This window comes from Hemiscyllium ocellatum, chromosome 6 (genome assembly GCF_020745735.1).
Source record: "Hemiscyllium ocellatum isolate sHemOce1 chromosome 6, sHemOce1.pat.X.cur, whole genome shotgun sequence".
Lineage (NCBI taxonomy): Eukaryota > Metazoa > Chordata > Chondrichthyes > Orectolobiformes > Hemiscylliidae > Hemiscyllium > Hemiscyllium ocellatum.
In genome coordinates this window covers 19,483,403-19,508,837 of record NC_083406.1, presented here as the reverse complement: position 1 = coordinate 19,508,837, position 25,435 = coordinate 19,483,403, and the positions used below count along the sequence as shown (strand labels likewise).

Genomic DNA, 25,435 nt, shown 5'->3' with positions numbered 1-25,435 from the left:
CGAGCTGACATCATCATGTACTTGCTCTGATTTTCCACATTGCGATTTCTTGTGTAGCTTGCCTGGCACATTTGGAAAGATAGGAGGCTGAATATTAATGAGGCAAGTTGGACTGTGATCATAGAATTTAACAAGCAATAATCTCCTTTAATTGACAACTCACCACTGCCGGCTAAGAAACTCACTACACCACACTTTAAAAGCACAAAAGATGGCACAGCGTGACATCAAGATCGGCTGCATCAGACATCTAGTCTAACTCTGCCACAAACCTTGTCATAACCCATGTTGCCTAGACCCCATAAGATTTCACACTTTGGCTGCCCCAAAGACAAAAGATTCACTTTAGATAAGTAGTCAGTGTAACAGTATGGAAACAAGGGACTAAATAACGGGCATTAGCACAGTCAATCGACCAATGCACGTTGCCTCAGAATGAAGAGCATCCTATTTGTCTACAAACAGTGTCACTCAATCTTACACATCTACTGGTGCACGTGCCAAGGCCACGATATAATGTTTATAGTTACACTGTCTTAGAGTCATACAGCACAGAAAGAGACCCTTTGGTTCCACCAGTCCATGCCAATCATAATCCCAAACTAAACTACTTCCACCTGCCTGCATTTGGCCCACATCCCTCCAAACATTTATTCACGCACCAATTTAAATGTCTTTTAAATGTTATAACTGTACCTGCATCCACCTCTGGAAGTTCATTCCACACATGAACTACTCTGTGTAAAAAAAATTGCGGCTTGTGTCTATTTTTTACAAGTTCCTTCTCTCACCTTAAAAATATGCTTCCTCATCTTAAAATCCCCCAGATTATGGAAAAAGACACCTGCCATTCATCTTATCCATGCCTCTCATGATTTTATTAACCTCTATAAGGTCACCTCTCAAACTCCTATGCTCCACTGCAAAAAGTCCCAGCCTATCCAGCTTCTCCTTAGAACTCATACCCTCCATTCCTAGCAACGTCGTAGTAAATCTCTTCTGAACCCTCTTCAGTTGAATAATATCTGTCCTATAACAGGGAGACGAGAACTAGACACAATACTCCAGAATAGGCCTCACCAAGGTCTTGCAACCTCAACATAACATCCCAACTCCCATACTCAAAGGCCTGAGCAATGAAGGCAAGCATGCTAAACACCTTCTTAACCACCCTTATCTGTATGTATTGCAAATTTCCAAGAATTATGAACCTGAACCCCTGGGTGTCACATGTTTAATCTGAAAGGCAGCATCTCTAGCAATGTAGTATTCAGAACAACACCAAAATGTCACATGAGATGATGGGGTTTAAACCCCAACACTTTCAATAGACCAGGCCTAGAGTACAGCTAACAGGCACAATTTCTAATCCGAACCACATCTCCCTCAACAGATAACACTCCAACCAAATTACAGGTCAAAAGAAACGGCGACTGAGAGAATAAATACAGAAGTCAAGAAAGGGGATAAGGAAAGCATTAAAAATCGGTTGAGAAATTCTTATGACTAACATTTTTACAATGAGCTGCAGAAAGTAATTGTTGCAAATATGGATCAGAAACAATAAGAAGCCAGTTTCTTGGATTTGGAAACCCCAGAGGAGTTAAACTAAAAAATAAGTTTGACTGCACAGCAACACGTAGACAATTAGTTTTCAACATCCTTGATCAAGGAAGGAAGGAACTGAATTCCCCAATGAAAAATGAAAATAGTTACAAATTTGTTTAAAGTTTAGACAATTTAAAATGGTCATGGTTCGGTGGGTTGATTCCTTGAAGAGCAGGGTCAAAAGGGAGGAGCTCCAGAAGTTCAATGAGATTTCTTAATCCCTTTTGAAGTAATTAGATAGGAGACAGATCTGTCTTTCATCTCATGTGCTAATGAGTTTCTACTGTCAACGAGCACCATAATGGAAGTGCATTCTGCAGATGGGCAGGCTACTCCTGATGAACACAAAAAACAACAATAATTTGATTTTAAATAGCACCTTTAACCAGTAAATCAACACACAAGGTGCTTTTACAGCAACAAACAAAATCTGATCCTGCGTCACACAAGGTGGAAATGGACAGTCACGTTTGGAGGAACAACCTGAAGAAAGGAGAGGTACTGTACAGAGAAATAGAGAAGAGATTCCAGATATTAGGGCACAGCTGAAGACACAGCCACAAATAGTGGGGCAATGGAAACTGGGGTTGCTCAGGAGGCCAGGTATGGAGAATTTTAAGACCAGTGGAAGTTACAGAAATAACAAAGGAGGCAAGACAGTGAAGGGGCACGTGAAGAAGGATGAGGATATTTAAATAGGGACATTGCTGAACTGGGACCCAACATGGACCGTCAAGCACAGATGAAGACAAAGTGGAGTTTGAGCAATCAGTAGATTAAACAGAGATCAAGACTCCCCAAAGACAGATTTGCCCAAAAGTATGAATTGGAAAAACATCTTGACTACCAATTTCCAATATGCGGTACAAAGATTAAAAATAAAATTAAAGGAAGATTCAAGGCAGATGTCTGATACAGCAACATATCAAAAGGACAATGATTTTCCTACAAATGTAAGTCAATAAAACAAAGCATCTCCTGTTCTGAATAATTCAGAGACAGGTTAGAAGAAAAACACACAATTTTCTACCGGCAAATATTTATAGCGGGGGTGGGGAGGGAGATGGGAAAGTTTGGGAACTGGGGAATTGGAATGCTGCTGCAGTAAACACGGAAATGTAAGAAACATACGCACAAAGACACAATAATTAATTTGCATCACGTTTCTATCTGGTCCAGTAAAGGCCAGTGCCAATGGAATGCCAACAGCTGCCTGAGACTTTGTGCGAGAGGTCGAGAACTGTAAAATGCCTGTACTTGGTGCAGTCGAAATATAGATAGCTATACCGTACACCATTCAATATACAGCACCCTGCCAAAAATCCATCAGAGCAAAATAAATAAACCTCTGTAGTGAATTCATTCATCTGAATGAACCCATTTCTTGGAGCAGGATAATGGAGGGTAAATAGTGAAAAAGTCCAAAAAAGCAAGTTAGAGCTAAATAAATTCATATTCTAGAAGACTGATATTCTTTATACAACTCACATTACATTATAAACTGCCACAAGTGAAACTTGCAGGAGAAATAACCTTTCACAGCACAAGCAGATTTGTGTCCTAGAAATTCTGCTTATGGAATCCTTATGAGGCTAGTCATGAATTATGCAAGGTGCAACGATCTATATCTAGATTAGATTACATTAGATTCCCTACAGTGTGGAAACAGGCTCTTCGACCCAACCCGACACCGACCCTCCGGAGAGTAACGCACCCAGTCCCATTTCTCTCTGACTAATACACCTAACACTACGGGCAATTTAGCATGGCCAATTCACAAGACAGCAGTGCTAACCACTGAGCCACCATGCCGCCCTGGTGGCTACATACCTTCAAAGGACTAAGATGACACAGAGCTCCTTCTAGTCAATTGTCAGTGTCTAACAGAACGTTGTCAGTACAAACCCCACTCCAGAGACTGAAGCACAAAATCCAAGCTGACTCTCACAGGAGCACACCAAATGCTGCCCTGTCAGAGGTGGCACCTTTCAGTGACTGTAGGATCCTCCACACCCTCCTGACTGGCAGATCAGGCCCACAGTTTAAAATCTCATCCAGGTGTCAGAGGTGTTTAGACACAACGTGCTAAAATATGTCACTGATAGAGGAGCAAAGGACAAGAGAAGAGGCACTTGGAAATACCCAGAAACACAACACATTCAGGGCAGAGACAACTGAACACAACACAGGGTGGCACATTCATGTGCAGGGTTTTATCTCCCTCTACCTGAACCTTTGGTCATCTTAAACACATCAATTGGTTCACTGCCTCATCTTCCATACTGAATGGCATACAAGAAGACTCAGCCGAGGACATGGAGGTCCTGGGCCTACTTCACCGCTGCTCCCTCACCACCCAACGCCTGGAGGAAGATCGCCTCATCTTCCGCCTCAGAACACTTCAACCCGATGGCATCAATGTGGATTTCACCAGTTTCCTCATTTCCCCTTCCCCTACCTCACCCCAGTTCCAAACTTCCAGCTCAGCACTGTCACCATGACTTGTCCTACCTGCCTGTCTTCCTTTCCACCTATCCACTCCACCCTCCTCTCTGACCGATCACCTTCATTCCACCCCCATTCACCCAATGTAATCTTTGCTACCTTCCCCCACCCTCCTTCCTGACCTATCACCTTCAACCCCACCCCCATTCAGCTATTGTACTCTATGCGACTTTCTCCCCACCCCACCCTCCTCTCATTTATCTCTCCACCCTTCAGGCACTCTGCCTGTATTCCTGATGATGTACACCCGCTTTTGCCAGAAACATTGATTTTCCTGCTCCTCGGATGCTGCCTGAACTGCTGTGCTTTTCCAGCATCACTCTAATCCAGAATCTGGTTTCCAGCATCTGCAGTCATGGTTTTAACCGGAATGGCATACAAGTCTTGTCTGCACAATCCCCTACTTTAAATTATAACACACCTCGCCAGCTTCGTCAGTGTTGCTTGAGTGGTAAATAGTGATAATAACAGAGGGAAAAATGTATCGCAGGGGCTTGCTCTCCACAAAAACGCTGCTGGATTTTGCCACCTTACAAAACTACCTGCACTTCTAATTGACTTCATTGGCTATGAAGTGCTTCTGAATGTCCTGCTGTTTGGCAGGACACAAAAATCAGACAACAGCAGCAATACCCCATTGAACAGCTGATACACATTTAGACGGCGTCTCTAGGACAGAAAATACATGTGGATTATTGCACATTCACAGGTCTCAATCAGCATTTGTAAAACCCAAAATTCACATGTCTACTATTTGATGAGATTCAGTGATTTGGCAGCACTTGCTAACCCATTCTCAGTGCAATAATAATTACATAATAACCAAGTTAAGACAGTCATGGTTCATTTACTCTTATCTGAAGTGGCACACTCACATATACAGAGGAACCTCGATTATCTGAAGGATATGGGCGGGGAGTATTTCCATCGAATGCTGGATTACAAAATTAGCCAAGCATCAGGACCTTGCAAACCTTGTTCAAATAATCCGAAATTCGGTTATTTGAATGCCAGGTAATCGAGGTTCCTCTGTCTATGTTCCTATTCCCTACAAATAAAATATATGTTCAAGCTTTGTAACCTTTGGAATTCCCCAGGAGTTTAGAGAGTCCTCGGTTCCCTGTCACTTTCTGAATGGCAATGCTTCAGCCAGAGTCAACATGTCAACCAATCAACCAGTCAACCAATTAACCAATCAGCACCCTGTTCTACCCCTGCTATATAAATTGTTATAAACATATAAACATTTTAAATTTGCATTATTGTCCAGAGGAGTCAAGACAAAACCATTCAGCGGCAACTACCTTTATAATCCAGTCAGCATTGACTCTCAATATTTACAATCTTACACCTGAAGTCCTGAATAATAGGCTATAGATTCATTTCAAATCAGCTTGTCATTTGATGACATACGATGGTAATACTCTTTAAAGTCAAATCAGATAAAAATCAAACTGGAAAAAGTCTTTACCCGTTAATTTAAAATACATGTGCCCAAAAACCAATGTAAACCTAAGTCAAGACACATAAGAATTCTGAACAATTGACATCAGGCTCAAAACACTACCTCTGTTGACAGAAGGTAAATTAAAATGGGAACAGACAACATGCGGTCAGTTTCTGAAGGTGTGGAGTTCAATATTGAGATCGACTTTCAATCTAATAACCCTCCTTGGAACCACCCTCAATACATTTACATCCTTCCTTAAATAAAAAGGATCACAATTGTACATGGTCGCTGAGATGTGGTCTTACCAGTTCCCTGTATAACTAAAGCCTAACATATTTACTTTTATGTTCAATTCGTACTAGCTTTTTTAGTTACTTGTTTCTACCTGCACATTAATTATTTTGAAACCCAAGAACACTCAAATTGTTCTGCAGCTCAGAATTCTGCAGTCAAGCCCCATTCGAGTTATATTCTTACTGCCAAAGTAAACAATTTCACATTTTCCCCACATTATACTCCATCAGTTAGATTGAATGGACAAAATCTATCTACATTTTGGGCAATTTTCTTATGCCTTCCCTGCAACATACCTTCCCATCTTCATATCATTTAGAATTTAACTACAATGCGTTTGCTCCCATCATCTAAATCATTGATGTAGACTGTAAAAGGTTGAGGCACCAGTACTGACCACGATAGGGCCCTACTCATCCTGCCAATCAGATAAAAGACCTATTTTGCAAACTGTCTGCCAACCAATCTTCTACCTAGACTACAGTAATACGTTAACCACCTACACCATGAGCTTGTTTTCCATAATAACCTAGAGTATGGCACCTTACCAAAGACCCTCTGGAAATCTAAGTCTGTATGTTTACAGGCACCCTTTTAAACATAGTACAAGCTAATCCTTCAATTTTTTTAACGTATTTTTCGAAATCAACATGTTCAGAGATGTTATTACACATCTCTGGAGCAGGTGGGACTTGAACCTGGGCCTCCTGGTTCAGAGTAGGGACACTGTCACTGCACCACAAGAGGGCCTTGAAGCTACGCCTTCAAAGAGTACCAATAAATTGGTTAAAATCTCTCTAATGATCAATTCTAACAGCTTCCCCATGTCAGACATCAAGTTAACTGGCCTATGTTTCTTGTTTTTTGCTTCCCTCCCTTCTTGAAAAGAGAGATTATATTTACTATTTTCCAACAATGTAACCTTTCCCAAATCTAGGGAATTTTGGTAAAATAACACCAACGCATCGACTAGTTTATTAGCCATTTCTTTTCAGAAGGTTTGTAGGGATATGGGACAGGGGCAGGCAGGTGAGACTAGTTTGGTTTGGGATTATTGTCAGCATGAACTGGTTGGACCAAAGGGTCTGTTTCATTGCCGCATTTTGTATTTTGAAATATCCCCTTGAAAGTCTGCTACAGTGAAATATCCCCTTAAATCTCTCCACAATGAAGTATCCCCTTAAATCCCTCCACAATGAAGTATTCCCTGAAATTTGATTCATGTAAGGAACAAGCTGCCAGAGGAAGTGGTGGAGGCTGGTACAATTACAGCACATAAAAGGCATCTGGATAGGTATATGACTAGAAAGGGTTTGGAGGGATATGGGCCAAATGCTGGCAAATGGAACTAGATTAATTCAGGATATCTAGTCGGCATGGACAAGGTGGACTAAAGGGTCTACTTCCTTACGGTACATCTCTATGATTATGTCTGCCACAGGGAAATGTTCTCTTGAATGGCTGCCAATATTGCCTATATTTCTGATATGTTATTTGTATAGGAGCAACAAGGGCAAGTCTAATTAATCTAGAGCATGCACTTGCTTCTGCAATACTCAAACCTGAGTTTGTGTGTGTGATATCACATTAAAAATAGAATTGGCTGCCTATTCAAAGTTGGAGTTTTCTGCATGTCTCTGCTATGCTGTCCAGGTCAAATACCTGGTTAGTGATGGACCCTGTCTGAGGTGAAGCGAGTCTGAATCCACTTTAGGGGAAAGTGAGGACTGTAGATGGTGAGGATCAGAGTCAAGATTAGAATGCTGCTGGAAAAGCACAGCAGGTCAGGCAGCATCCGAAGAGCAGAAAAAAATAATGTTTTGGGCAAAAGCCCTTCATCAGGAATGGCTGATGAAGGGCTTTTGCCTGAAAGGTTGATTTTTCTGCTCCTCAGATGCTGCCTGACCTGCGGTGCTTTTCCAGCACCACTCTAATCTAGAATCCACTTTAACCTACTCAACACTGGCAAACAGAGGCCATAGGTTTCACTCAACAACTTCAGCACAAGAGTCAAAGCTGTCACCTGAGTGGCAGTGCTGAGAGAGTGCTGCACTGTTGGTGTCATCACTCAGATGAAACATTAACTCAAGGAGACATCAATTCTTTTGAGTGGTGTAAATATCACATGGCCAGTACATTAAAGGTGAGCGAGAAAGTTCTCCAAAGTATCTTGGAGCATTATCTATAATCAACATCACTTAAATAAAATCCAACCATTAATGCATTACTGTTCCTGGGAGCTTCCTCTGAACAATATGGCTGCTATGTTTCCTACGACACATTAATAGTTATACTTCATTGTCTGTAGATGTTTTTTAGAATGTATTGAAATCATGAAAAGCAGTGTAGAAATCCAAGTATGAAGGAGAAAAGAATCCAAGGTCATGTTGACAAAATGAAATTGGGGGGTTGTTGTTAGAGACTTGTATGAGCATAAACACTGGATTAGGCAAGTTAGGTTAGGGAGATCCAAGATGGCTGCTACCCAGCAAGTCTGAGTTGATTGAGCTCCTCCAAAGACTCAGGCAAAGTGGGCCACCCACCTCTACCACACTTACCAAATCATTTAAAAAGTTTTTTCTTAATGTAATTAGTTGCTCAGTACTAAATTTAAACAGTCTAGTCTCCCGAAAAAAATGACTGGGGGAAAGGAGCCTGCGGTTCTCAGCAGGCAGGAGCCCCTCCCCCACCCTCCCCAGCTGCAGCTGAGGCGTCTGCAGCCGCCCCGGGGAACTTACCTACGGTGGTGAGGTTCACAGAAATAATCTCCAAACTTGATGCGAAGATTGACGCCTTCATCGAGGAGTCCCAGAGCCGATGGAATTTACTCTCAGTCACGCTGCATAAGCACGACCGAGACATCGAGGAAATCAAGCGCTGAATCGGAGGGGCGTAGTTCAAGGCCGCGACCTCCGAGACTAGAGCAGAATCGACCATGGATCAGGTCCGGATTCTCGAACAGCGAGTCCGGACCTTAGAAAATCACATCGACGATCTCGAGAGTTGAGGCTGTTGAAAAAATATTCGTTTGCTGGGGCCTTCCCGAACGGGAAGAGGAAGGCCAGCTTACAGCGTTTCTCGAACAGTGGCTTCCACAGCTTTTAAATCTGGAGGCTGAATCAGGCCAGGTAAGGGTGGAATGGGCCTACCGGGTTGCAGTGCGCAGGCCCGGCTCGAATCAGCGCCCCTGCCCGGTCTTGTTCCGGCTGCAGAACTACAAGGAGAGGCAGATGCACTTGGAAACTTCCAGAAATCTTGGGAAAGATCCCAAGCCATGATTTATAAAGGATTCAAGATTATGTTATTCCAGGACTTTTCCCCAGCTTTGGTCCGAAAGAGGAAGGCGTTTGACGAAGCGAAGAAGCGTTTAAGGGACTTAAATATTCAGTACTCCTTGCGCTACCCAGCTACGCTACGTTTTAGCCATGAAGGGTCCATGTACAACTTTGGATCACCGGAGCTGAAAATGTGTCGCTGGAAAAGCACAGCAGGTCAGGCAGCATCCAAGGAGCAGGAGAATCAACGTTTCGGGCATAAGCCCTTCTTCAGGAAAGAACGTCGACAAAATGTGTCCAGCAACACATTTTTCAGCTCTGATCTCCAGCATCTGCAGTCCTCACTTTCTCCTTTGGATCACCGGAGAAGGCCAAGGAATTTTTGGACTCTTTTAGATAAATTGTAAGAGTTTAATTGATGTTATTTTAGTGATTTTCTCCCCCATGTTTTAATATATATATATATATATTAGGCCGGGGGGCCTCGTCAATGTAGGTGGGGGGAGGTGATTACCTTATCTTATTTTATCTCTGTCTTTAGGAGCGTGGTTGTTTTCTCCTGTTATTTTGCATTGCTATATTTAATTATTATTTGTTGAGACTGTAATTTTGTAGTTATATGTGTTCATACATCGTATTAACATTATCAAATATATCCAGGTGTTGGTGTGGGTGGGGGTGGGGGATAGGGTACTCATTGTTAACTCTAGCTCAGTAGTATATTTGAATTTTCTTTATCCTATTGTGGAGTGCCTGGGTCAAGGGTGGGGCACTGGTTGGGAGAGGATATGATGGGCTTTTGGAAAGGAAGTGATGCCCCCTGGGAACAAGGGGGAAAGTCTCTGTTTAAATATGTTTTATTTTTTTTATTTAGAAATAGTTTTTTTATTATAGTGATCTGAGTGTATTAAAGGGCCTTTATTTTTGTGAACTTTATATGCTGTTTGCTCAGGATGTTTTGGATAGGGTTTCCGAGGGGTCTCGGACTTGCCCAGACGATTATGGTTAACCAGTCGATTAAATGGTGCACCTGGAATATCACGGGGAGTAATTCACCAATCAAAAGGAAGAAAATATTATCAAACCTCAAGAGAGAAAGCGTTGCTATAGCTCTCCTACAGGAGACACACTTATTGGATAAAGAACACTTGAAATTACGACAGGGAAGAGATTATTTTCCATTCTCTCTTTCTGTGCAAGGAAAATTATTCTGGCAAACTGGGTGGCTGAGGGGCCTCATGGACTTTCGAACTGGCACAGAATAATTATGGAATTACTCCCCCTGACTTCCTTACAAATATGGTGCACCAAAAAAAAATTATTCCATAAAATATGGCAGGCCTTTTTGAATTACACAAATACAGATATTTCGGTCATCCTAACAAGGGCTTTTATTTAATTGAGATGGTGGACCTGGCTGGTCCGGTGCCCCTTGGGAGAGGAATCCCGCACAAATACTGGTTTTGTTATGATCTGATGCTAACACATTCTGAGCATGTATTTCACTACCCAATTTCTGTGTTATCCATCATTTTTTCTCTCTCTCTTGAATAATGTAAGAGATTTAATCATACACTCTGGTTAGTTGTAGGTTAGATGAGTAGTTAGTGCTGAGAATGTGTTGCTGGAAAAGCGCAGCAGGTCAGGCAGCATCCAAGAAGCAGGAGAATCGATGTTTCGGGCATATGCCCTTCTTCAGGAATCTTCTCCTTGATGAGTAGTTAGTCGAGTTTTGCTTTTTTTCTCTCGGTATTTCTTTTCTTCAGTTTGATAAGATTTTGGTTATTATTTATTTAAGATATAATTGTATATCAATGTTTATACTTGGGTTTTTTTATTTTTCTTTTGTAAACTTGTAAAAACGTGTTAAATTTTTAATAAAAATATCTATTAAAAAATAGACAGGTTAGGTCAAACGGTCTTTTTCTGTTGTAAAGTCTATATAGCACTTTCTTGGGGAATGTTACCATTGACGCTAAGGAAAGATTGTCAGCTCGGTATTTATTAACTGTATACTGTAAACCCAATTCAAATTCTTACATTATTCAAACTTTCCTTTGCACTTTTACATGAATTGACTCCAGTTGTATTAGGTCGACACTTGGATACAATAACATGGCGCGTGCCGAGGATTAACACGCAACATGTTTGCTGCCCAGCTTTTCTCTTTTGTGTAAACACTAATTCAACATTCATTTTGATGCAAGATTGGTGCAAAATATAGTCATCAGGATTCAAATCCTTGCGAGGGGATGCCATTGAATCTTAAATATGTCACCTTAACCACTCGGCCACAAATACAAAGACATGTTAATTGGTCAAACTTGAACTGATTATCAGCACAACAGGCAGAATGAGATATCTGGTTTCCAAACTTTCAAAGAAAAGCCCTTGATCAGTTTGATCACTAAGTCACTGGCTACATTTCCACCTAACCTACAATTTCAGGCAGCCAGAAATCACGCCCTTCCCTTGCAAGTAAGCTCAGTTAGTCACAGTTTTCCCTACCCTTCACACAGTGAACAGTTTCGATCAACGGGAAAACATTTGGTTGAGTTTCAAAGATTAACAATATCAATGGGCCATGTTAGCTTTTGAGAATTTTGGTCTTAAGTAGAACAAAAATTGTTGGAGATCGCAGCAGGTCAAGCAGCATCCATGGAGAGAAAGCAAGCTAACGTTTTTCGTCTAGATGACTCATCAGAGCTAAGTGGTGGGGGCAGCATTTATATAATATTGGAGGGTGGGGGGTGAGTGGAGTGCTGGGGGAGAAAGGATATTGATATATCAGATTAAGTGATTTCCCCACCCCAATATTACATAATTGCTGCTCCCTCCACACTTCACATCAGTCCTGATGAAGAGTCATCCAGACTTGAAACATTAGCTTGCTCTCTCTCCACCGATGCTGCCTGACTTGCTGTGATCTCCAGCATTTTTTTGTTTTCAGTACAGATTCCAGCTTCTGTAGTAATTTGCTCCTGGACGTTAAGGAAATCTGATTGTATTACTTCAATTATTGCAATGAGCAGACGATACCTGCTGATAACTATAGCTGGTTCTGCTATAGCGCATGTTTTTTCAATGTGAATTGGCTTTAACATGATTGAAGAATTTAGACTGTTATCTATAGAACACAAACTTTCCTGTGCAATTCTGGCCCCATTAGTTTATATTTCAGTAAGTTTGTTGCAGATGATTAATATTAAGCTTGAAAATTGGAGTATATTGTATAGTGTTATTCTCCGTCTTACAAATATTTATAGAGAAATGGGAGAAAAGGGAATAAAGATTTACAGGAATGATACCAGAACAGAGTGCTTGTGACTAGAAGGGAAGACTAAACTGGTTAAGCCACTTCCTTTAAGAAAGAGAAGATTGAGACCTGAAACACAGGTCTTCAAAATTGTGAAGCTGTTTGATAGCATGGACTTGGAGAAAATGTTTCCACATTGTGGAGCAGACCAAAAGCTGAGATCCCTGGGTTAAAAAAAAGAAAGAAGTGAACAGATGCAAGAAAGAATTCACAGCATTCACCAAGAAGTGGAAAGATTGTGGAATTCGCTACCACAGGCTGTGACAATAGTGAACAGTATAGTTGGAATTAAGCAGAAGGCAGTAAAATGCATGAGGGAGAAACAAATAGTTCAATCTTTAAGTTGATAACACTCAAGTGGTTTCCAATCCCTAACTGGACAGAGATCATCGACAAAAAATAAATAGGTTTGAGAGCTCCCTTTCCTTAAAAGTACAGCATTTTAATAAACAATCGAGATGCAACAAAATTTATGCATATATAAAAGTCAACAGATGAGGGAGGAGGAAGAGGAGATGAAGCAAATTAATATGCCTTTTTTAAAAAAATCATTAAAAGTTTAGGTGTTAAAGTGTCAGATTATAATCTCTGCAACAGAAAGGGAAAGGGATTTCTTTTATTATAAATTCTGTGATTTACGATCCTGTCCCACTCGTACCAGATGAATGGGCAGCGCTCTAAAAGGTGGTACTACCTGTTGGACTATAACCTGGTGTTGTGTGATTTTAAAACTTTGTCCACCCCAGTCCAACAGAATGTTTGTTATCTGTTTTAGTAATTGAATTCCAGAAAAGAAAAATTCAAACAAATGCAACTGACTTGAGAAGCCTTTGCAACATTAATATTCCAGTTTCAGCGAAATACATCAGTTTATGTGATGCACTGATCAGGCATATTTCCAGTTTTTAAACTCTAGTTAAAGATCTGTGCACAGCATGTATCATTACAAATTCCAGACTATGCTTTATCTCATTACTATATAAACTGTGCAACGTTATCTTAGTAACAATCTCACCCCAACAAGCACGGTCACTGGTAGAACTCTCATCTCTGGATCAGACAATGGGGTTCAAGTCCCACAAATGTGACTTCAGGATAAAAATCAGAGCTGCCACTTTAGTGCAGTACTGGGAGACTGTTAAAGGCTGCAGCTTTCAGACGAGTTGTTAAACTGAGACCCTGTCTCTCCAAGTTAGAGTAGATCTTAAAATATCCCCTACAGTATGTCAAACAAATGGGGAGATTTCCCTAGTGTCCTGGATAATATTTATCATTCAAGCAGCAATACAAAAAGAACAAATTATCCGATCACATTGTTATTTATGGGAGCTTTCTACATACAAATTATATTACACCAAGTACACTTCAAAAACTATTTGTTGGATGAAAAGCACATTGGAATGATATGTGGTGGTGAAAAGACACGACATAATTGCAAATCTTTCTATCTTTAAATTAATAGTATGACAAAAAAAAAGCCAAGCTGGATCAGAAACTAACAAATCTAGTACTCCGATAATCAACTTAGCTCAAATGGTTAAAAAATTTTATTCTTCATGATGAAAGTAATATTCCTCTTCTGCTGAATGTAACTAAACAAATTCAGGGAGAACAATCATGAGATTTGACAAACATTTACATTCACACTGGTTAAAGAGAGTGTCTGCTGTACAAATCAAGTGCAAAAATCTGATTACATTGCCAGTTCAAAAACTCATTAACAAAATCCTGCTGTAATCTCACTGATTCAATTGCAATACTGAGTAGATCAAAATTTAGGTCTACATCATTAAAACAGCTTAATGATTGTTTAAATTAACAAACTGTTTAAAGAAAAGTAATTTTAAAAATTACTTTAATTTCTAAATTAAAAAATGGATTGTTTTGAGCTAGCGGGTTGGTCCTGAGAACCCACTTCACATACACAAAGTAACCACAATGCAAAAGCAATGATTGCAAGACACTTTGGGAAAGAATAAGACACAAGGTACTATACAAAAGCAAGTATTTCATTTTCACTCTTGGTTGCACTGAGGCAGCAAATAGAATCGTAGATTCAGACCGTGCAAAAAGGCCCTTCGGCCCATCAAGTCTGCACTGACATGATTACCACAAAAGGTGCGCTAATCACAATTTCCCGCAATTGTCCTATATCCTCAAATGTTATGATATATTAAGCACTCGTCCAAATAGCTTTTAAGCGTAGATCTGTGTGTCACTTTGCGTCCCTCAGTGAAGGCTGGGGGTAAAGAAAGTGTCAAATCGGAATAAGATGGGGCACTGCTGCAGAGCAGACTCTAAGGTTTCCAGCCTCCAATACATTCCCAGACAGTGGGTTCCAGATTTTGGATATGTGAGCATTCACATTTGAAATCTTCTCCACAAAATTCAATAAAGTTGTTTCTGAACAGGTTATAAAGCAAAGTGAGCAAACTGGAAAATTAAAGTTGTAGAGTTAAAGACGTCTCTGCCTTGTTGAAAAGGTCTGCTCAAGCAGAGATAATGTAATTCTAAGAACTAGATCCAAAAATAGTTTCCGTCAAACTTGGGTTCTTTCTATCCAGTTTGCCTTTCACAGTTCCCCAATTCAGCAGTTGTCAAAACAATCAGAGAACAAGTATCCTCAGCTGTCTGTAATGTTGCAGATGACTCAAATTTCAGTCAAGTTTTAAACTGGGATTTGCTCTGAGTAACTACTGAGGTTGCAGACAACAATACAAAAAGCACCATGGGTGGATCACCAGGTTTCGAATCCCCCTCAGGACAAAAGGTCTGACCAACACCCAGGAAATAGAAATGTAAATTCTTCAAGAAAGTTTAGGACGTTCAAATCAGCTGAAAACTAAGAAAAGCCCTTTGCCTTGAATCATTTCCTACAAGGTAAAACATTTCCCCTTTTCAGTTTCAGTCCATGCACCATTCTGAATGCCATTCTTAATTACAAACCTACACAAGCAACAGAATAAACCCTCTCTTATCTGCAAGAATATGTAAAGTTCTGAACGACGAGGAGGAAGGAATATTAGGCAAATATCCAATTGAATTTCTCCAGTCCAGCTTCTGGGTTTTGTCAAGCCAAACCTAAAATTGCCGAGTGAACCAAACTGGTTACACAGAAGGTTAAGCAACAGTTCGATCAAATTACAGACAATGCAACAGGTAATACGCGCCCTTGATCTAACTAAAGCAAGTTAGCAGCACAATGGGACAAATCACAACATTGCAAACTTCATAATTTAAAAACAGAAAATCCATCCTGTATTTCCAGTAATTTGATGTGTTAAGGAAATGTTTACAGAGTCTGCTCTGCAGCAGTGCTCCATCTTATTCCCATTTGACACTTTCTTTACCCCTGCCCTTCACTGAGGGACACAAAGTGAGACACAGATCTACGTTTGCACAAACTAACTGGACAAGCCGGGAAGCTCATAGCAAGGAAGTAAAAGCAATGTTTGTAAAGCAGAAGATACTGAAATGATATAACAAGCCCGGTGCAGCTGTTTTTCATTCCAATGAAAAGGGAATTATCTCACTCAAAGAACGCTTTTTAATCAGGAACTCGTCGACAACCTCCACTAGGATGAAGCAGTTCCTCATTAAATTGAAACATTGAACATTTAAAACAAAAATAAATAGCGGAACGCCAGCTGAGCAGATGCAACAATGATCTCTCCAGAAACAAGTGCTTTGGGGGTTGTCTCAAAGTGCAGCGTTTTTGTTAAAAACTCACATCCAGGTGTTTAGCAGCAGCTTCACCGGGTGGCATCTCACTAACATCTGGGTCAGTCTCGTATGGTGCACCTTTACTCTTCTGCAGAGGGTCGACCGTAAGATCCTTCTTAAAAAGTCGGTTCACTCTCCCTTGCATTTTCTTCAGCTCCCTCTCCACCCAGGGGCAGAAAGTCCAGAGCACAAACAAACAAAAAAAAACAAACAGCCGTTTGGAGAACTTTTTTTTGCAGAGAAAAAGTTTTTTTTTCACAAATAGAAGGTTGAACGGCGCTGCAAGCCCTTGACGAGCAACATCATTAACTAAAACAGCGACCACAACAACAACAAAATACAAGCCACAGCACGGGCAATCGTGCAAAAAAAAATCTGGTCACATCTCACTCAGGGACGGACAGAAAAAAAGTTTCCAGCGTCGTTCCTCCGCCCTTCACCAGGGAATGCGTGCGTTACAGGACAAAAGGATCTGCACAAAGTTGCTAGCTATTGGAGCAGTCTCCCCTTCATGAATACGCCCTGCAAAAAATCATTCTACAAATATGTACAGCAGTTCAACACCAGGCAGAAAACTGTGAAGGGACAAATTGCAGGATTACACTCTGTATAACTCTCTCCAGTCCATCCTCAACTCTTCCGGGCACTTGCCCCCTCCCACCCCAAATTCATTCTGCCCATCAAACTTTGGGTAGATAGCCTAAAACCATTGGAAATCAGTACCTTTTATTCGAACAAAACGGAGTTTCTAGCTTTAACTCACGGTTTGTTGGATTTCCAACTCTCCTGCATTGCTCCAGGAGTGTCTGAGAACTAAAAAGATTGATCGCCCGGTGAGTAGACGGAGAGAGCTTCTTGAAAATAAAATCCATTGAGACATTAGCTCTCCCACAAAAGACTGCTGCAACTGGGAGTCAATTGAAAATTGAGATTAATAAAGACACATTTGAAGGGTAAGGTTATGACCCCAAAGTGGGGTTAAGATACAGATCAGCAGTGATTTAGCTAAGTGGTGATAAGAGACATGAGGAGCTCTCTTGTTCCTACCGTGACACTAAAGAGCTCAAGTTGACCCCAAGGGTTGGAATGCACTTAAAGAATAATAAGTGTGTGATGTGTGAGATTGAGAGCTAAATAATTCTCATTTCAACGGATAGTGTCTTTAACATCACAAACACACTTGACAGCAGGCAAAGATTGACAGTGAGCCAAAAGAGATATTAGGAGGAGATACTATGACATGAAAATTTCCTTCTTCTGCACCTTCTTCATGATCTAACATGGCATTACAATTATCTACCTCATTGGTTCCAACATGGACGCTGTTGTTCTGTGAGACCCATAACTTGTTACCCTGCAACAATGGCTTCTTTTGGACTCCTGTTCATAACTCTTTTCCCTCTTCTTTGTCTCCAGTTTGGTCAAAGGGGTGGATTTCAAGGAGCATCTCCAAAGACAAGTGCAATTTACGGAGGGAATTCCAGAGGTCAGGTTGGCTGAAGGCACAGAGATCAGGTCGGGGGGGGGGGGGGGGGGGGGGGGGGATGTACCCGGAGCTAAAGTTGGCAGAATGCAAAGTTCATAGGAGGGTTCGAGAGAGATTGGGAGGGAGGGGAGGGGTGTTCACCAGGGTTGGTAAAAAGGAGCATCTTGCATGGATGTGTTATTAGGTGTGGAGTACTGATATGTTGGGTGACTGGGACTTGATCCAAGTTGCAATTCAGGTGGCAGATTTCCACTCACCATGGAATTTCTGGAGGGTAGAGAGAGGGCAGGGGTCTGGGAGAGTGTTGCGCATGGCAAAAGTATTAAGAGCATCCCAGCTGAGATGGGCGACATTATGGAAATGAGAGTACAAGGTCAAATAGGGCACCAAGGTGGTCTCAGCTGGAGACAACGGAGAGGGAAAAGAGTTGTGAACAGGTGTCGAAAAGAAGCTATTACTGCGGGGTAACAAGTTATGGGTCTCACAGAACATCACCATCCATGTTGGAACCAATGAGGTAGACAGACAGATAATTGTAACGTGGTGTTAGATCATGAAGAAGTGCAGAGGGAAATTTTCATGACATTGAATCGTTTATGCACAGAAAGATGGCATTCAACCACTCAATCTTTGTAACTCGTGAACTTTTTTTTCTTTCAAGTGCCCTTTCAATTTCCATTTAGATGCTTGGTTAGCTGGATGGCTGGTTTGAGATGGAGAGTGACATCAACAGCATGGGTTCAATTCCCACACCATCTGAGGTTACCATGAAGAACTCTCCTTTTAACCTCTCTCTAGTCTGAGCTGTGGTGATCTTCAGATTAAACCACCACTTATCATGTCTTTTTAACGAGAAAGCAACCCCAGGGTGCTCTGCAACTGTGGCATCTTAACTTTTACCCATTTCCCAGTGGATATCATTGACCATCTTTACTTCCACCACCCTCATGCACAGTGAGTTCCTGCTCAATACCACTCAGTATATTGAAAAAACGTTCCTCACATTCCTCATGCATCTTTTACCCAAAATCTTAAATCCGTGTCCCATGGTACTTTGACAACTTGTCTTTGTCTATTTTCCCTAAACCTTTTAGTCAGCTTGTACACCTGCACAATTTATTTTTAGTCCCAAAATCAAACCCAGGTAGCCCCAGCAACTAATCTTCCCCACCTCCCACCACATATCTAGAATATTCTGGCATTAAACAGGAAGATCTAATTGAGATTTTTAAATTATCCATGCTTATGAAGAAGCTAAATCTGATAGATAAGCATATTGTCACTGATCAACAAGATGGTAACTGGAGGACATAACTTTAACAGCACCATCAAAAGAACAAAGGGGATGTTTGGAGGAAGCCCTGGACTGGCCTCTCCACAACAATGGACAGAGACAGAAGACATAATGACTTCCTTCAGTGCTGTAAACTCTGAGGTTAATAAGGGCGAGGCAACAGCTGTTATTTACCTGGACTTCAGAAAAGCATCTGATACTGTTTACACACAACAGGATGATTCACAAGATGCACGCTCATGGGATAGACAGCAACAATCAGACTGTGTCAAAGGATTTGGCTGAAAGTCGATAAAGGGCAGCGGTGTGTCAGGAAAGGGAAGGTGGAAACACTTGTCTGGAATTTCACTGGGTCAGTCAGGCATCACGGCTTTTCTAATGACGTGTCAAGGACTTGTGTCAAAGTTTGTATCAAGGACTTGGAGATGTTGTTCAGGTAGAATGATCAATGCTGTTCCAATCATAGTGTCTCAAAATGGTTTCACTTCCCAACCCCTTCTCCAGAGTTCTCCAAGGACTAATTGTTGTCTCCCTTCCCCTCGTTTCCAGCACACACCAGCCCTCAATGGGCCCCAAACACACAAATGAGCTAGTTTGCATTTTATGCAGAAGACACACACACACTGTACCTCTCTTCTACTCAATACCTCCCCTGCCTCTGTATAGTTACCCTCCAATCTTAGATGAAACACCGCTATTTCCTACAGGCAAACAGTGGGAAAACCAAAGCACAGCAGGTTAGGCAGCATCTCAGGAATAGAGAATTCGACGTTTCGAGCATAAGCCCTTCATCAGGAATAAGAGAGAGAGAGCCAAGCAGGCTGAGATAAAAGGTAGGGAGGAGGGACTAGGGGGAGGGGCGATGGAGGTGGGATAGGTGGAAGGAGGTAAGAGCTTCTGTGCAGAGGAGATGACCTGGGGGGTGCAGTGAGAGAGGGACTCACTGAAATCCTTGTAGAGGGAGGAAGAGAGCTTCTTCAAGGAAGGCATCCTTGTAAGAGGATTCGCAGTAGGTTAAAATCTTCGAGTAAAAAATGAGGTCTGCAGATGCTGGAGATCACAGCTGCAAATGTGTTGCTGGTCAAAGCACAGCAGGTTAGGCAGCATCTCAGGAATAGAGAATTCGACGTTTCGAGCATAAGCCCTTCATCAGGAATAAGAGAGAGAGAGCCAAGCAGGCTGAGATAAAAGGTAGGGAGGAGGGACTAGGGGGAGGGGCGATGGAGGTGGGATAGGTGGAAGGAGGTAAGAGCTTCTGTGCAGAGGAGATGACCTGGGGGGTGCAGTGAGAGAGGGACTCACTGAAATCCTTGTAGAGGGAGGAAGAGAGCTTCTTCAAGGAAGGCATCCTTGTAAGAGGATTCGCAGTAGGTTAAAATCTTCGAGTAAAAAATGAGGTCTGCAGATGCTGGAGATCACAGCTGCAAATGTGTTGCTGGTCAAAGCACAGCAGGTTAGGCAGCATCTCAGGAATAGAGAATTCGACGTTTCGAGCATAAGCCCTTCATCAGGAATAAGAGAGAGAGAGCCAAGCAGGCTGAGATAAAAGGTAGGGAGGAGGGACTAGGGGGAGGGGCGATGGAGGTGGGATAGGTGGAAGGAGGTAAGAGCTTCTGTGCAGAGGAGATGACCTGGGGGGTGCAGTGAGAGAGGGACTCACTGAAATCCTTGTAGAGGGAGGAAGAGAGCTTCTTCAAGGAAGGCATCCTTGTAAGAGGATTCGCAGTAGGTTAAAATCTTCGAGTAAAAAATGAGGTCTGCAGATGCTGGAGATCACAGCTGCAAATGTGTTGCTGGTCAAAGCACAGCAGGTTAGGCAGCATCTCAGGAATAGAGAATTCGACGTTTCGAGCATAAGTCTCCTCTGCACAGAAGCTCTTACCTCCTTCCACCTATCCCACCTCCATCGCCCCTCCCCCTAGTCCCTCCTCCCTACCTTTTATCTCAGCCTGCTTGGCTCTCTCTCTCTTATTCCTGATGAAGGGCTTATGCTCGAAACGTCGAATTCTCTATTCCTGAGATGCTGCCTAACCTGCTGTGCTTTGACCAGCAACACATTTGCAGCTGTGATCTCCAGCATCTGCAGACCTCATTTTTTACTCGAAGATTTTAACCTACTGCGAATCCTCTTACAAGGATGCCTTCCTTGAAGAAGCTCTCTTCCTCCCTCTACAAGGATTTCAGTGAGTCCCTCTCTCACTGCACCCCCCAGGTCATCTCCTCTGCACAGAAGCTCTTACCTCCTTCCACCTATCCCACCTCCATCGCCCCTCCCCCTAGTCCCTCCTCCCTACCTTTTATCTCAGCCTGCTTGGCTCTCTCTCTCTTATTCCTGATGAAGGGCTTATGCTCGAAACGTCGAATTCTCTATTCCTGAGATGCTGCCTAACCTGCTGTGCTTTGACCAGCAACACATTTGCAGCTGTGATCTCCAGCATCTGCAGACCTCATTTTTTACTTACAGTGGGAAAACCAAATCTATCATGTTTAGTTTCTGCCACAAAGAATTGAGTACCCTTGCAGATTTCACACATTCGCCCAATCATTCAACCTCAATCTATGACCTCATGTGCTCTTAGCCACAAAACACATGTTCAACCACATCCATAATATCCAGCAAGTTTGAGTTTGAGTTTATATGTGATTGTTGGGGGGGGGGCGGGGGGCGCACGGGTAGAGTGGAGGGAGGGTGGAGGTGGAGGTGGTGCAGGGGGGAAACATTTACCCCTCACCCGACGTCAGGAGAACAGACATTCTGCTGATTATCATGTTACAGTTTGTGGGCTCTTGCTCTGCCTCAGCTGGCTGCCATTTTTTGGCGATTACACTAACGATAGCATTTCAAAAGCTACTCAATTATTTGAAAAGCACTTTGAGACTCCCTGAGCTCATGAGAAGTGTGATATAAACATAAGTCTTCCTTTCCAATACTTACAAAGCTTGGTAGACACTGAACATGAAAGAAACCCAAATACTGTTAAACACTTCATACCATTAAATAAATACATGACAAATTAAGTTAACTTCAAACTTGAGAAATGTTTTCACAGTATATTGCTTTTTTTTAAAAAAATGAACTTCCTTACCTAGAGAATACAAATCAAGTCAGAGTCAAACAACATGGAAACAAACAGACTCTTTGATCAAAGTTGTCCATGCCGACCAGATTTCCCAAACTGAACTAGTCCTATTTCCCTCTGTTTAGCCCAAATCCCTCTGAAGATTTACTATTCATGTACTTGTCCAAATGTCTTTTAAGTGTTCTAACTGTACCTGCATCAACCACTTTCTCTGGCAGTTCATTCCACATACAAACCACCCTCTTTGTGAAAAACGTTGCCCCTCAGGTCCCTTTTAAATCTTCTCCTCTCACCTTAAAATTAAGCCTTCGAATTTAGAACTCCCCTATCCTAGGAAAAAAAACCTTTGCTTTTCACCTTATCTATGACCCTCATGGTTTATAAGCCTCTGTAAGGTCACCCCTCAAAACCTCCTATACTCCAGTAGAAAAAAATGTCGATCCACCCTGTACTTAGGTCTCAAACTATTCAGTCCTTGTAAATTCTTTCTGCCCCCTCTTGAATTTAATAAGATCCTTCCCACAGCAGGGTGACCAGAACTGTACACAATACTCCAAAAATGACCTCATCAACATCCTGTACAACCACAAGAGCAATACAGGCAAGCATGCCAAACGCCTTCTTTACCACTTTTAGGCGGCACGGTTGCACAGTGGTTAGCACTGCTGCCTCACAGCGCCTGTAGACCCGGGTTCAATTCCCGACTCAGGCGACTGACTGTGTGGAGTTTGCACGTTCTCCCCGTGTCTGCGTGGGTTTCCTCCGGGTGCTCCGGTTTCCTCCCACAGTCACAAAGATGTGCGGGTCAGGTGAATTGGCCAAGCTAAATTGCCCGTAGTGTTAGGTAAGGGGTAAATGTAGGGGTATGGGTGGGTTGCGCTTCGGCGGGTCGGTGTGGACTTGTTGGGCCGAAGGGCCTGTTTCCACACTGTAAGTCTAATCTAATCACTCCGTCTACCTGTGATGCAACTTTCAATGAACTATGGACCTGAACCCCTAGCCTCCTCATTTGCTGAGTTCGTGGTGTTTAGTTTATCACTTAGTCTGCAGAGGGGTTATCGGAGGACAGCGGGTCAACATTCACCCGTCAGTAACAGGGAGAAGCAAATGATCCTTTCAATAGAGAGAAAACCAAAGGATTATAATCTCCATGCAAAATTCCAGTTCTCCCAGAGTCGCGAGTCTCAGTATTAAGCAACGCTGTGGCTTTAGGGCAATATAGCATGCACTCCAAATCTTGCACTTCATGTTGAGAGCCTTTGAGTTGCCAAATGAAACTTCTTTCAAAGTTGTGCCACCCAGTGCTCCATCAATATCGTTGGCCAACAATTGGTGAATAATCAATGATAATCATAAATTTAAATTAAAACTGACAACATAGAAATACAGGACAACCCAGAAGAGGCCATTCAGCCCATTGTATCTATGCCAGTCAGTATTGATGCTGAATCACACTGTTCATCTCTTGGTCTGTAGTCCTGCAGGCTATGCCCATCAAATGTAGAGAATCTAATCTAATCTAATCTTGGGAAATAAGGTGTTAGCGGGGGAACATTTTAAAAAGATGAGTGGCATGGTGGCTCAGTGGTTAGCACTGCTGCCGCATAGCACCAGGAGCCCAGGTTTGATTCCAGCCTCAGTTGATTGTCTGTGTGGAGCTTGCACATTCTCCCTGTGTCTGTGTGGGTTTCCTCCGGGTGCTCTGGTTTCCTCCCACAGTCTAAAGATGTGCAAGTCAGGTGAATTGGCCATGCTAAATTGCCCATAGTGTTAGGTGCATTAGTCAGAGGGAAATGGATCTGGGTGGGTTACTCTTCAAAGGGTCAGTGTGGATTGGTTGTGCTGAAGGGCCTGTTTCCACACTGTAGGGAATCTAATCTAATTTAAATGCATTATACAGTGTCCTCTTTCATGCAACAATGGTTTATGTCTGTATTCCTGTCTCAGTCTGAGACTTTCAGAATCCCGCTGAATGAAAAACTTCTCAACTCCACTCTAATCCTTCGACCAACTATTTTAAACATATGCCCTTTGTTCTTGACCTCTTTGCTGATGGAAACAGTGAATTGAATTGGGAATTCTGGCAAATACGATAATTAGGATGCTATTTTAAAAGGTACATTAATATTTAAAGCTCTTATCTGAACAAAAAGTTGTTTTGAAAGCATACGTTACATAAGTACATCAGAATAATATAACACAATGCAGAATATAGTGTTACAGCTACAGAGAAGATGCAAAGAAACATCTAATATATGAGAGGTCTATTCATAAGTCTGATAACAGTGGGGAAGAAGCTGCTCTTAAATTTGTTGGTATGTGTTTTCAAACTGTTGTGTCTTCTGCCCAATGAAAGAGGGTGGAAGAGAGCATAACTGGGATGGGAGGAGTATTTCATTATATTCGAGGAGAAAGTGAGGTCTGCAGATGCTGGAGATCAGAGCTGAAAATGTGCTGCTGGAAAAGCGCAGCAGGTCAGGCAGCATCCAAGGAACAGGAGATTCGACGTTTCGGGCATAAGCCCTTCTTCAGCAGCCCTTCCTGAAGAAGGGCTTATGCCCGAAACATCGAATCTCCTGTTCCTTGGATGCTGCCTGACGTGCTGCGCTTTTCCAGCAACACATTTTCAGCTATTTCATGATATTACCTGCTTTCCTGAGGCAATGGGAAGTGGAGACTCTGTCAATGGAAGGAAGGCTGGTTTTTTGTGATTGGGCTGTGTTCAGAACTGATTTCTTGTGGTCTTGGGCAAAGCAGTTGCCATACCAATCTGTAATGCATCTGGATAGGATGCTTTCTGTAGTGCATCTATAAACATTGGTAAGAGTAATTGTGGACATGCTGAATTTCCTTAGCCTTCTGAGGAAGTATAAGGGTTGATGTGTTTTCTTGACTGCAGTGTCGACATGGACCAGGATGGATCATTGGTGATATTTAATCCTAGAAGTTCTCTACCACCTCCACCTCAGCACCACTGATATAGACTGGGGTATGTCCTCCACTCCACTTCCTGAAGTTGATGACCAGCTCCTTCATTTTGCTGGGAGATACTATTGCATTTACACCATCTCATTAAGCTGTCTATCTCCTTCTTGAACTCTGTGTCTCGTCATTGCTTGAGATCTGACCCACTTCGGTGGTGTCATCAGCAAATTTGTAAATTGTGTTGGAGCTAAATTTAGCCACACAGTCGTGAGTGTATAAGGAGTATAGTAAGAGGCAGAGTACGCAGTCTTGCTGGGCACCCGGTATTGAGGATTATTCTGGAGGAGGTATTGTGCCTATCCTTAGTGATTGCAGATCAGGAAGTCAAGGATCCAGTTGCTGAACTTCTGATCTGATTGGATCACTTTCATTCTGGTCAGCTGGTTGTAAACTTTCATTTGGAACTCATGTAGATGATT

General features: G+C 42.2%; 1 protein-coding gene across 5 annotated transcripts in view; it reads right to left on the bottom strand.

Annotated features, from left to right (window-relative positions):
- Positions 1–25,435, bottom strand: part of LOC132816381 (dedicator of cytokinesis protein 9-like) — a 349,182-nt gene that overhangs the window by 235,697 nt on the left and 88,050 nt on the right. For 3 of the 5 annotated variants that reach the window (XM_060825855.1, XM_060825857.1, XM_060825858.1), the window contains exon 1: positions 16,179–16,607. The exons of the other annotated variants lie outside the window; for them this stretch is intronic. In XM_060825855.1, the coding sequence (XP_060681838.1) occupies positions 16,179–16,316 (138 nt within the window). In that variant the 5' untranslated portion in view covers positions 16,317–16,607. Of the gene's footprint in view, positions 1–16,178; positions 16,608–25,435 lie in introns of those variants that run through there. 5 annotated transcript variants of the gene reach the window in all.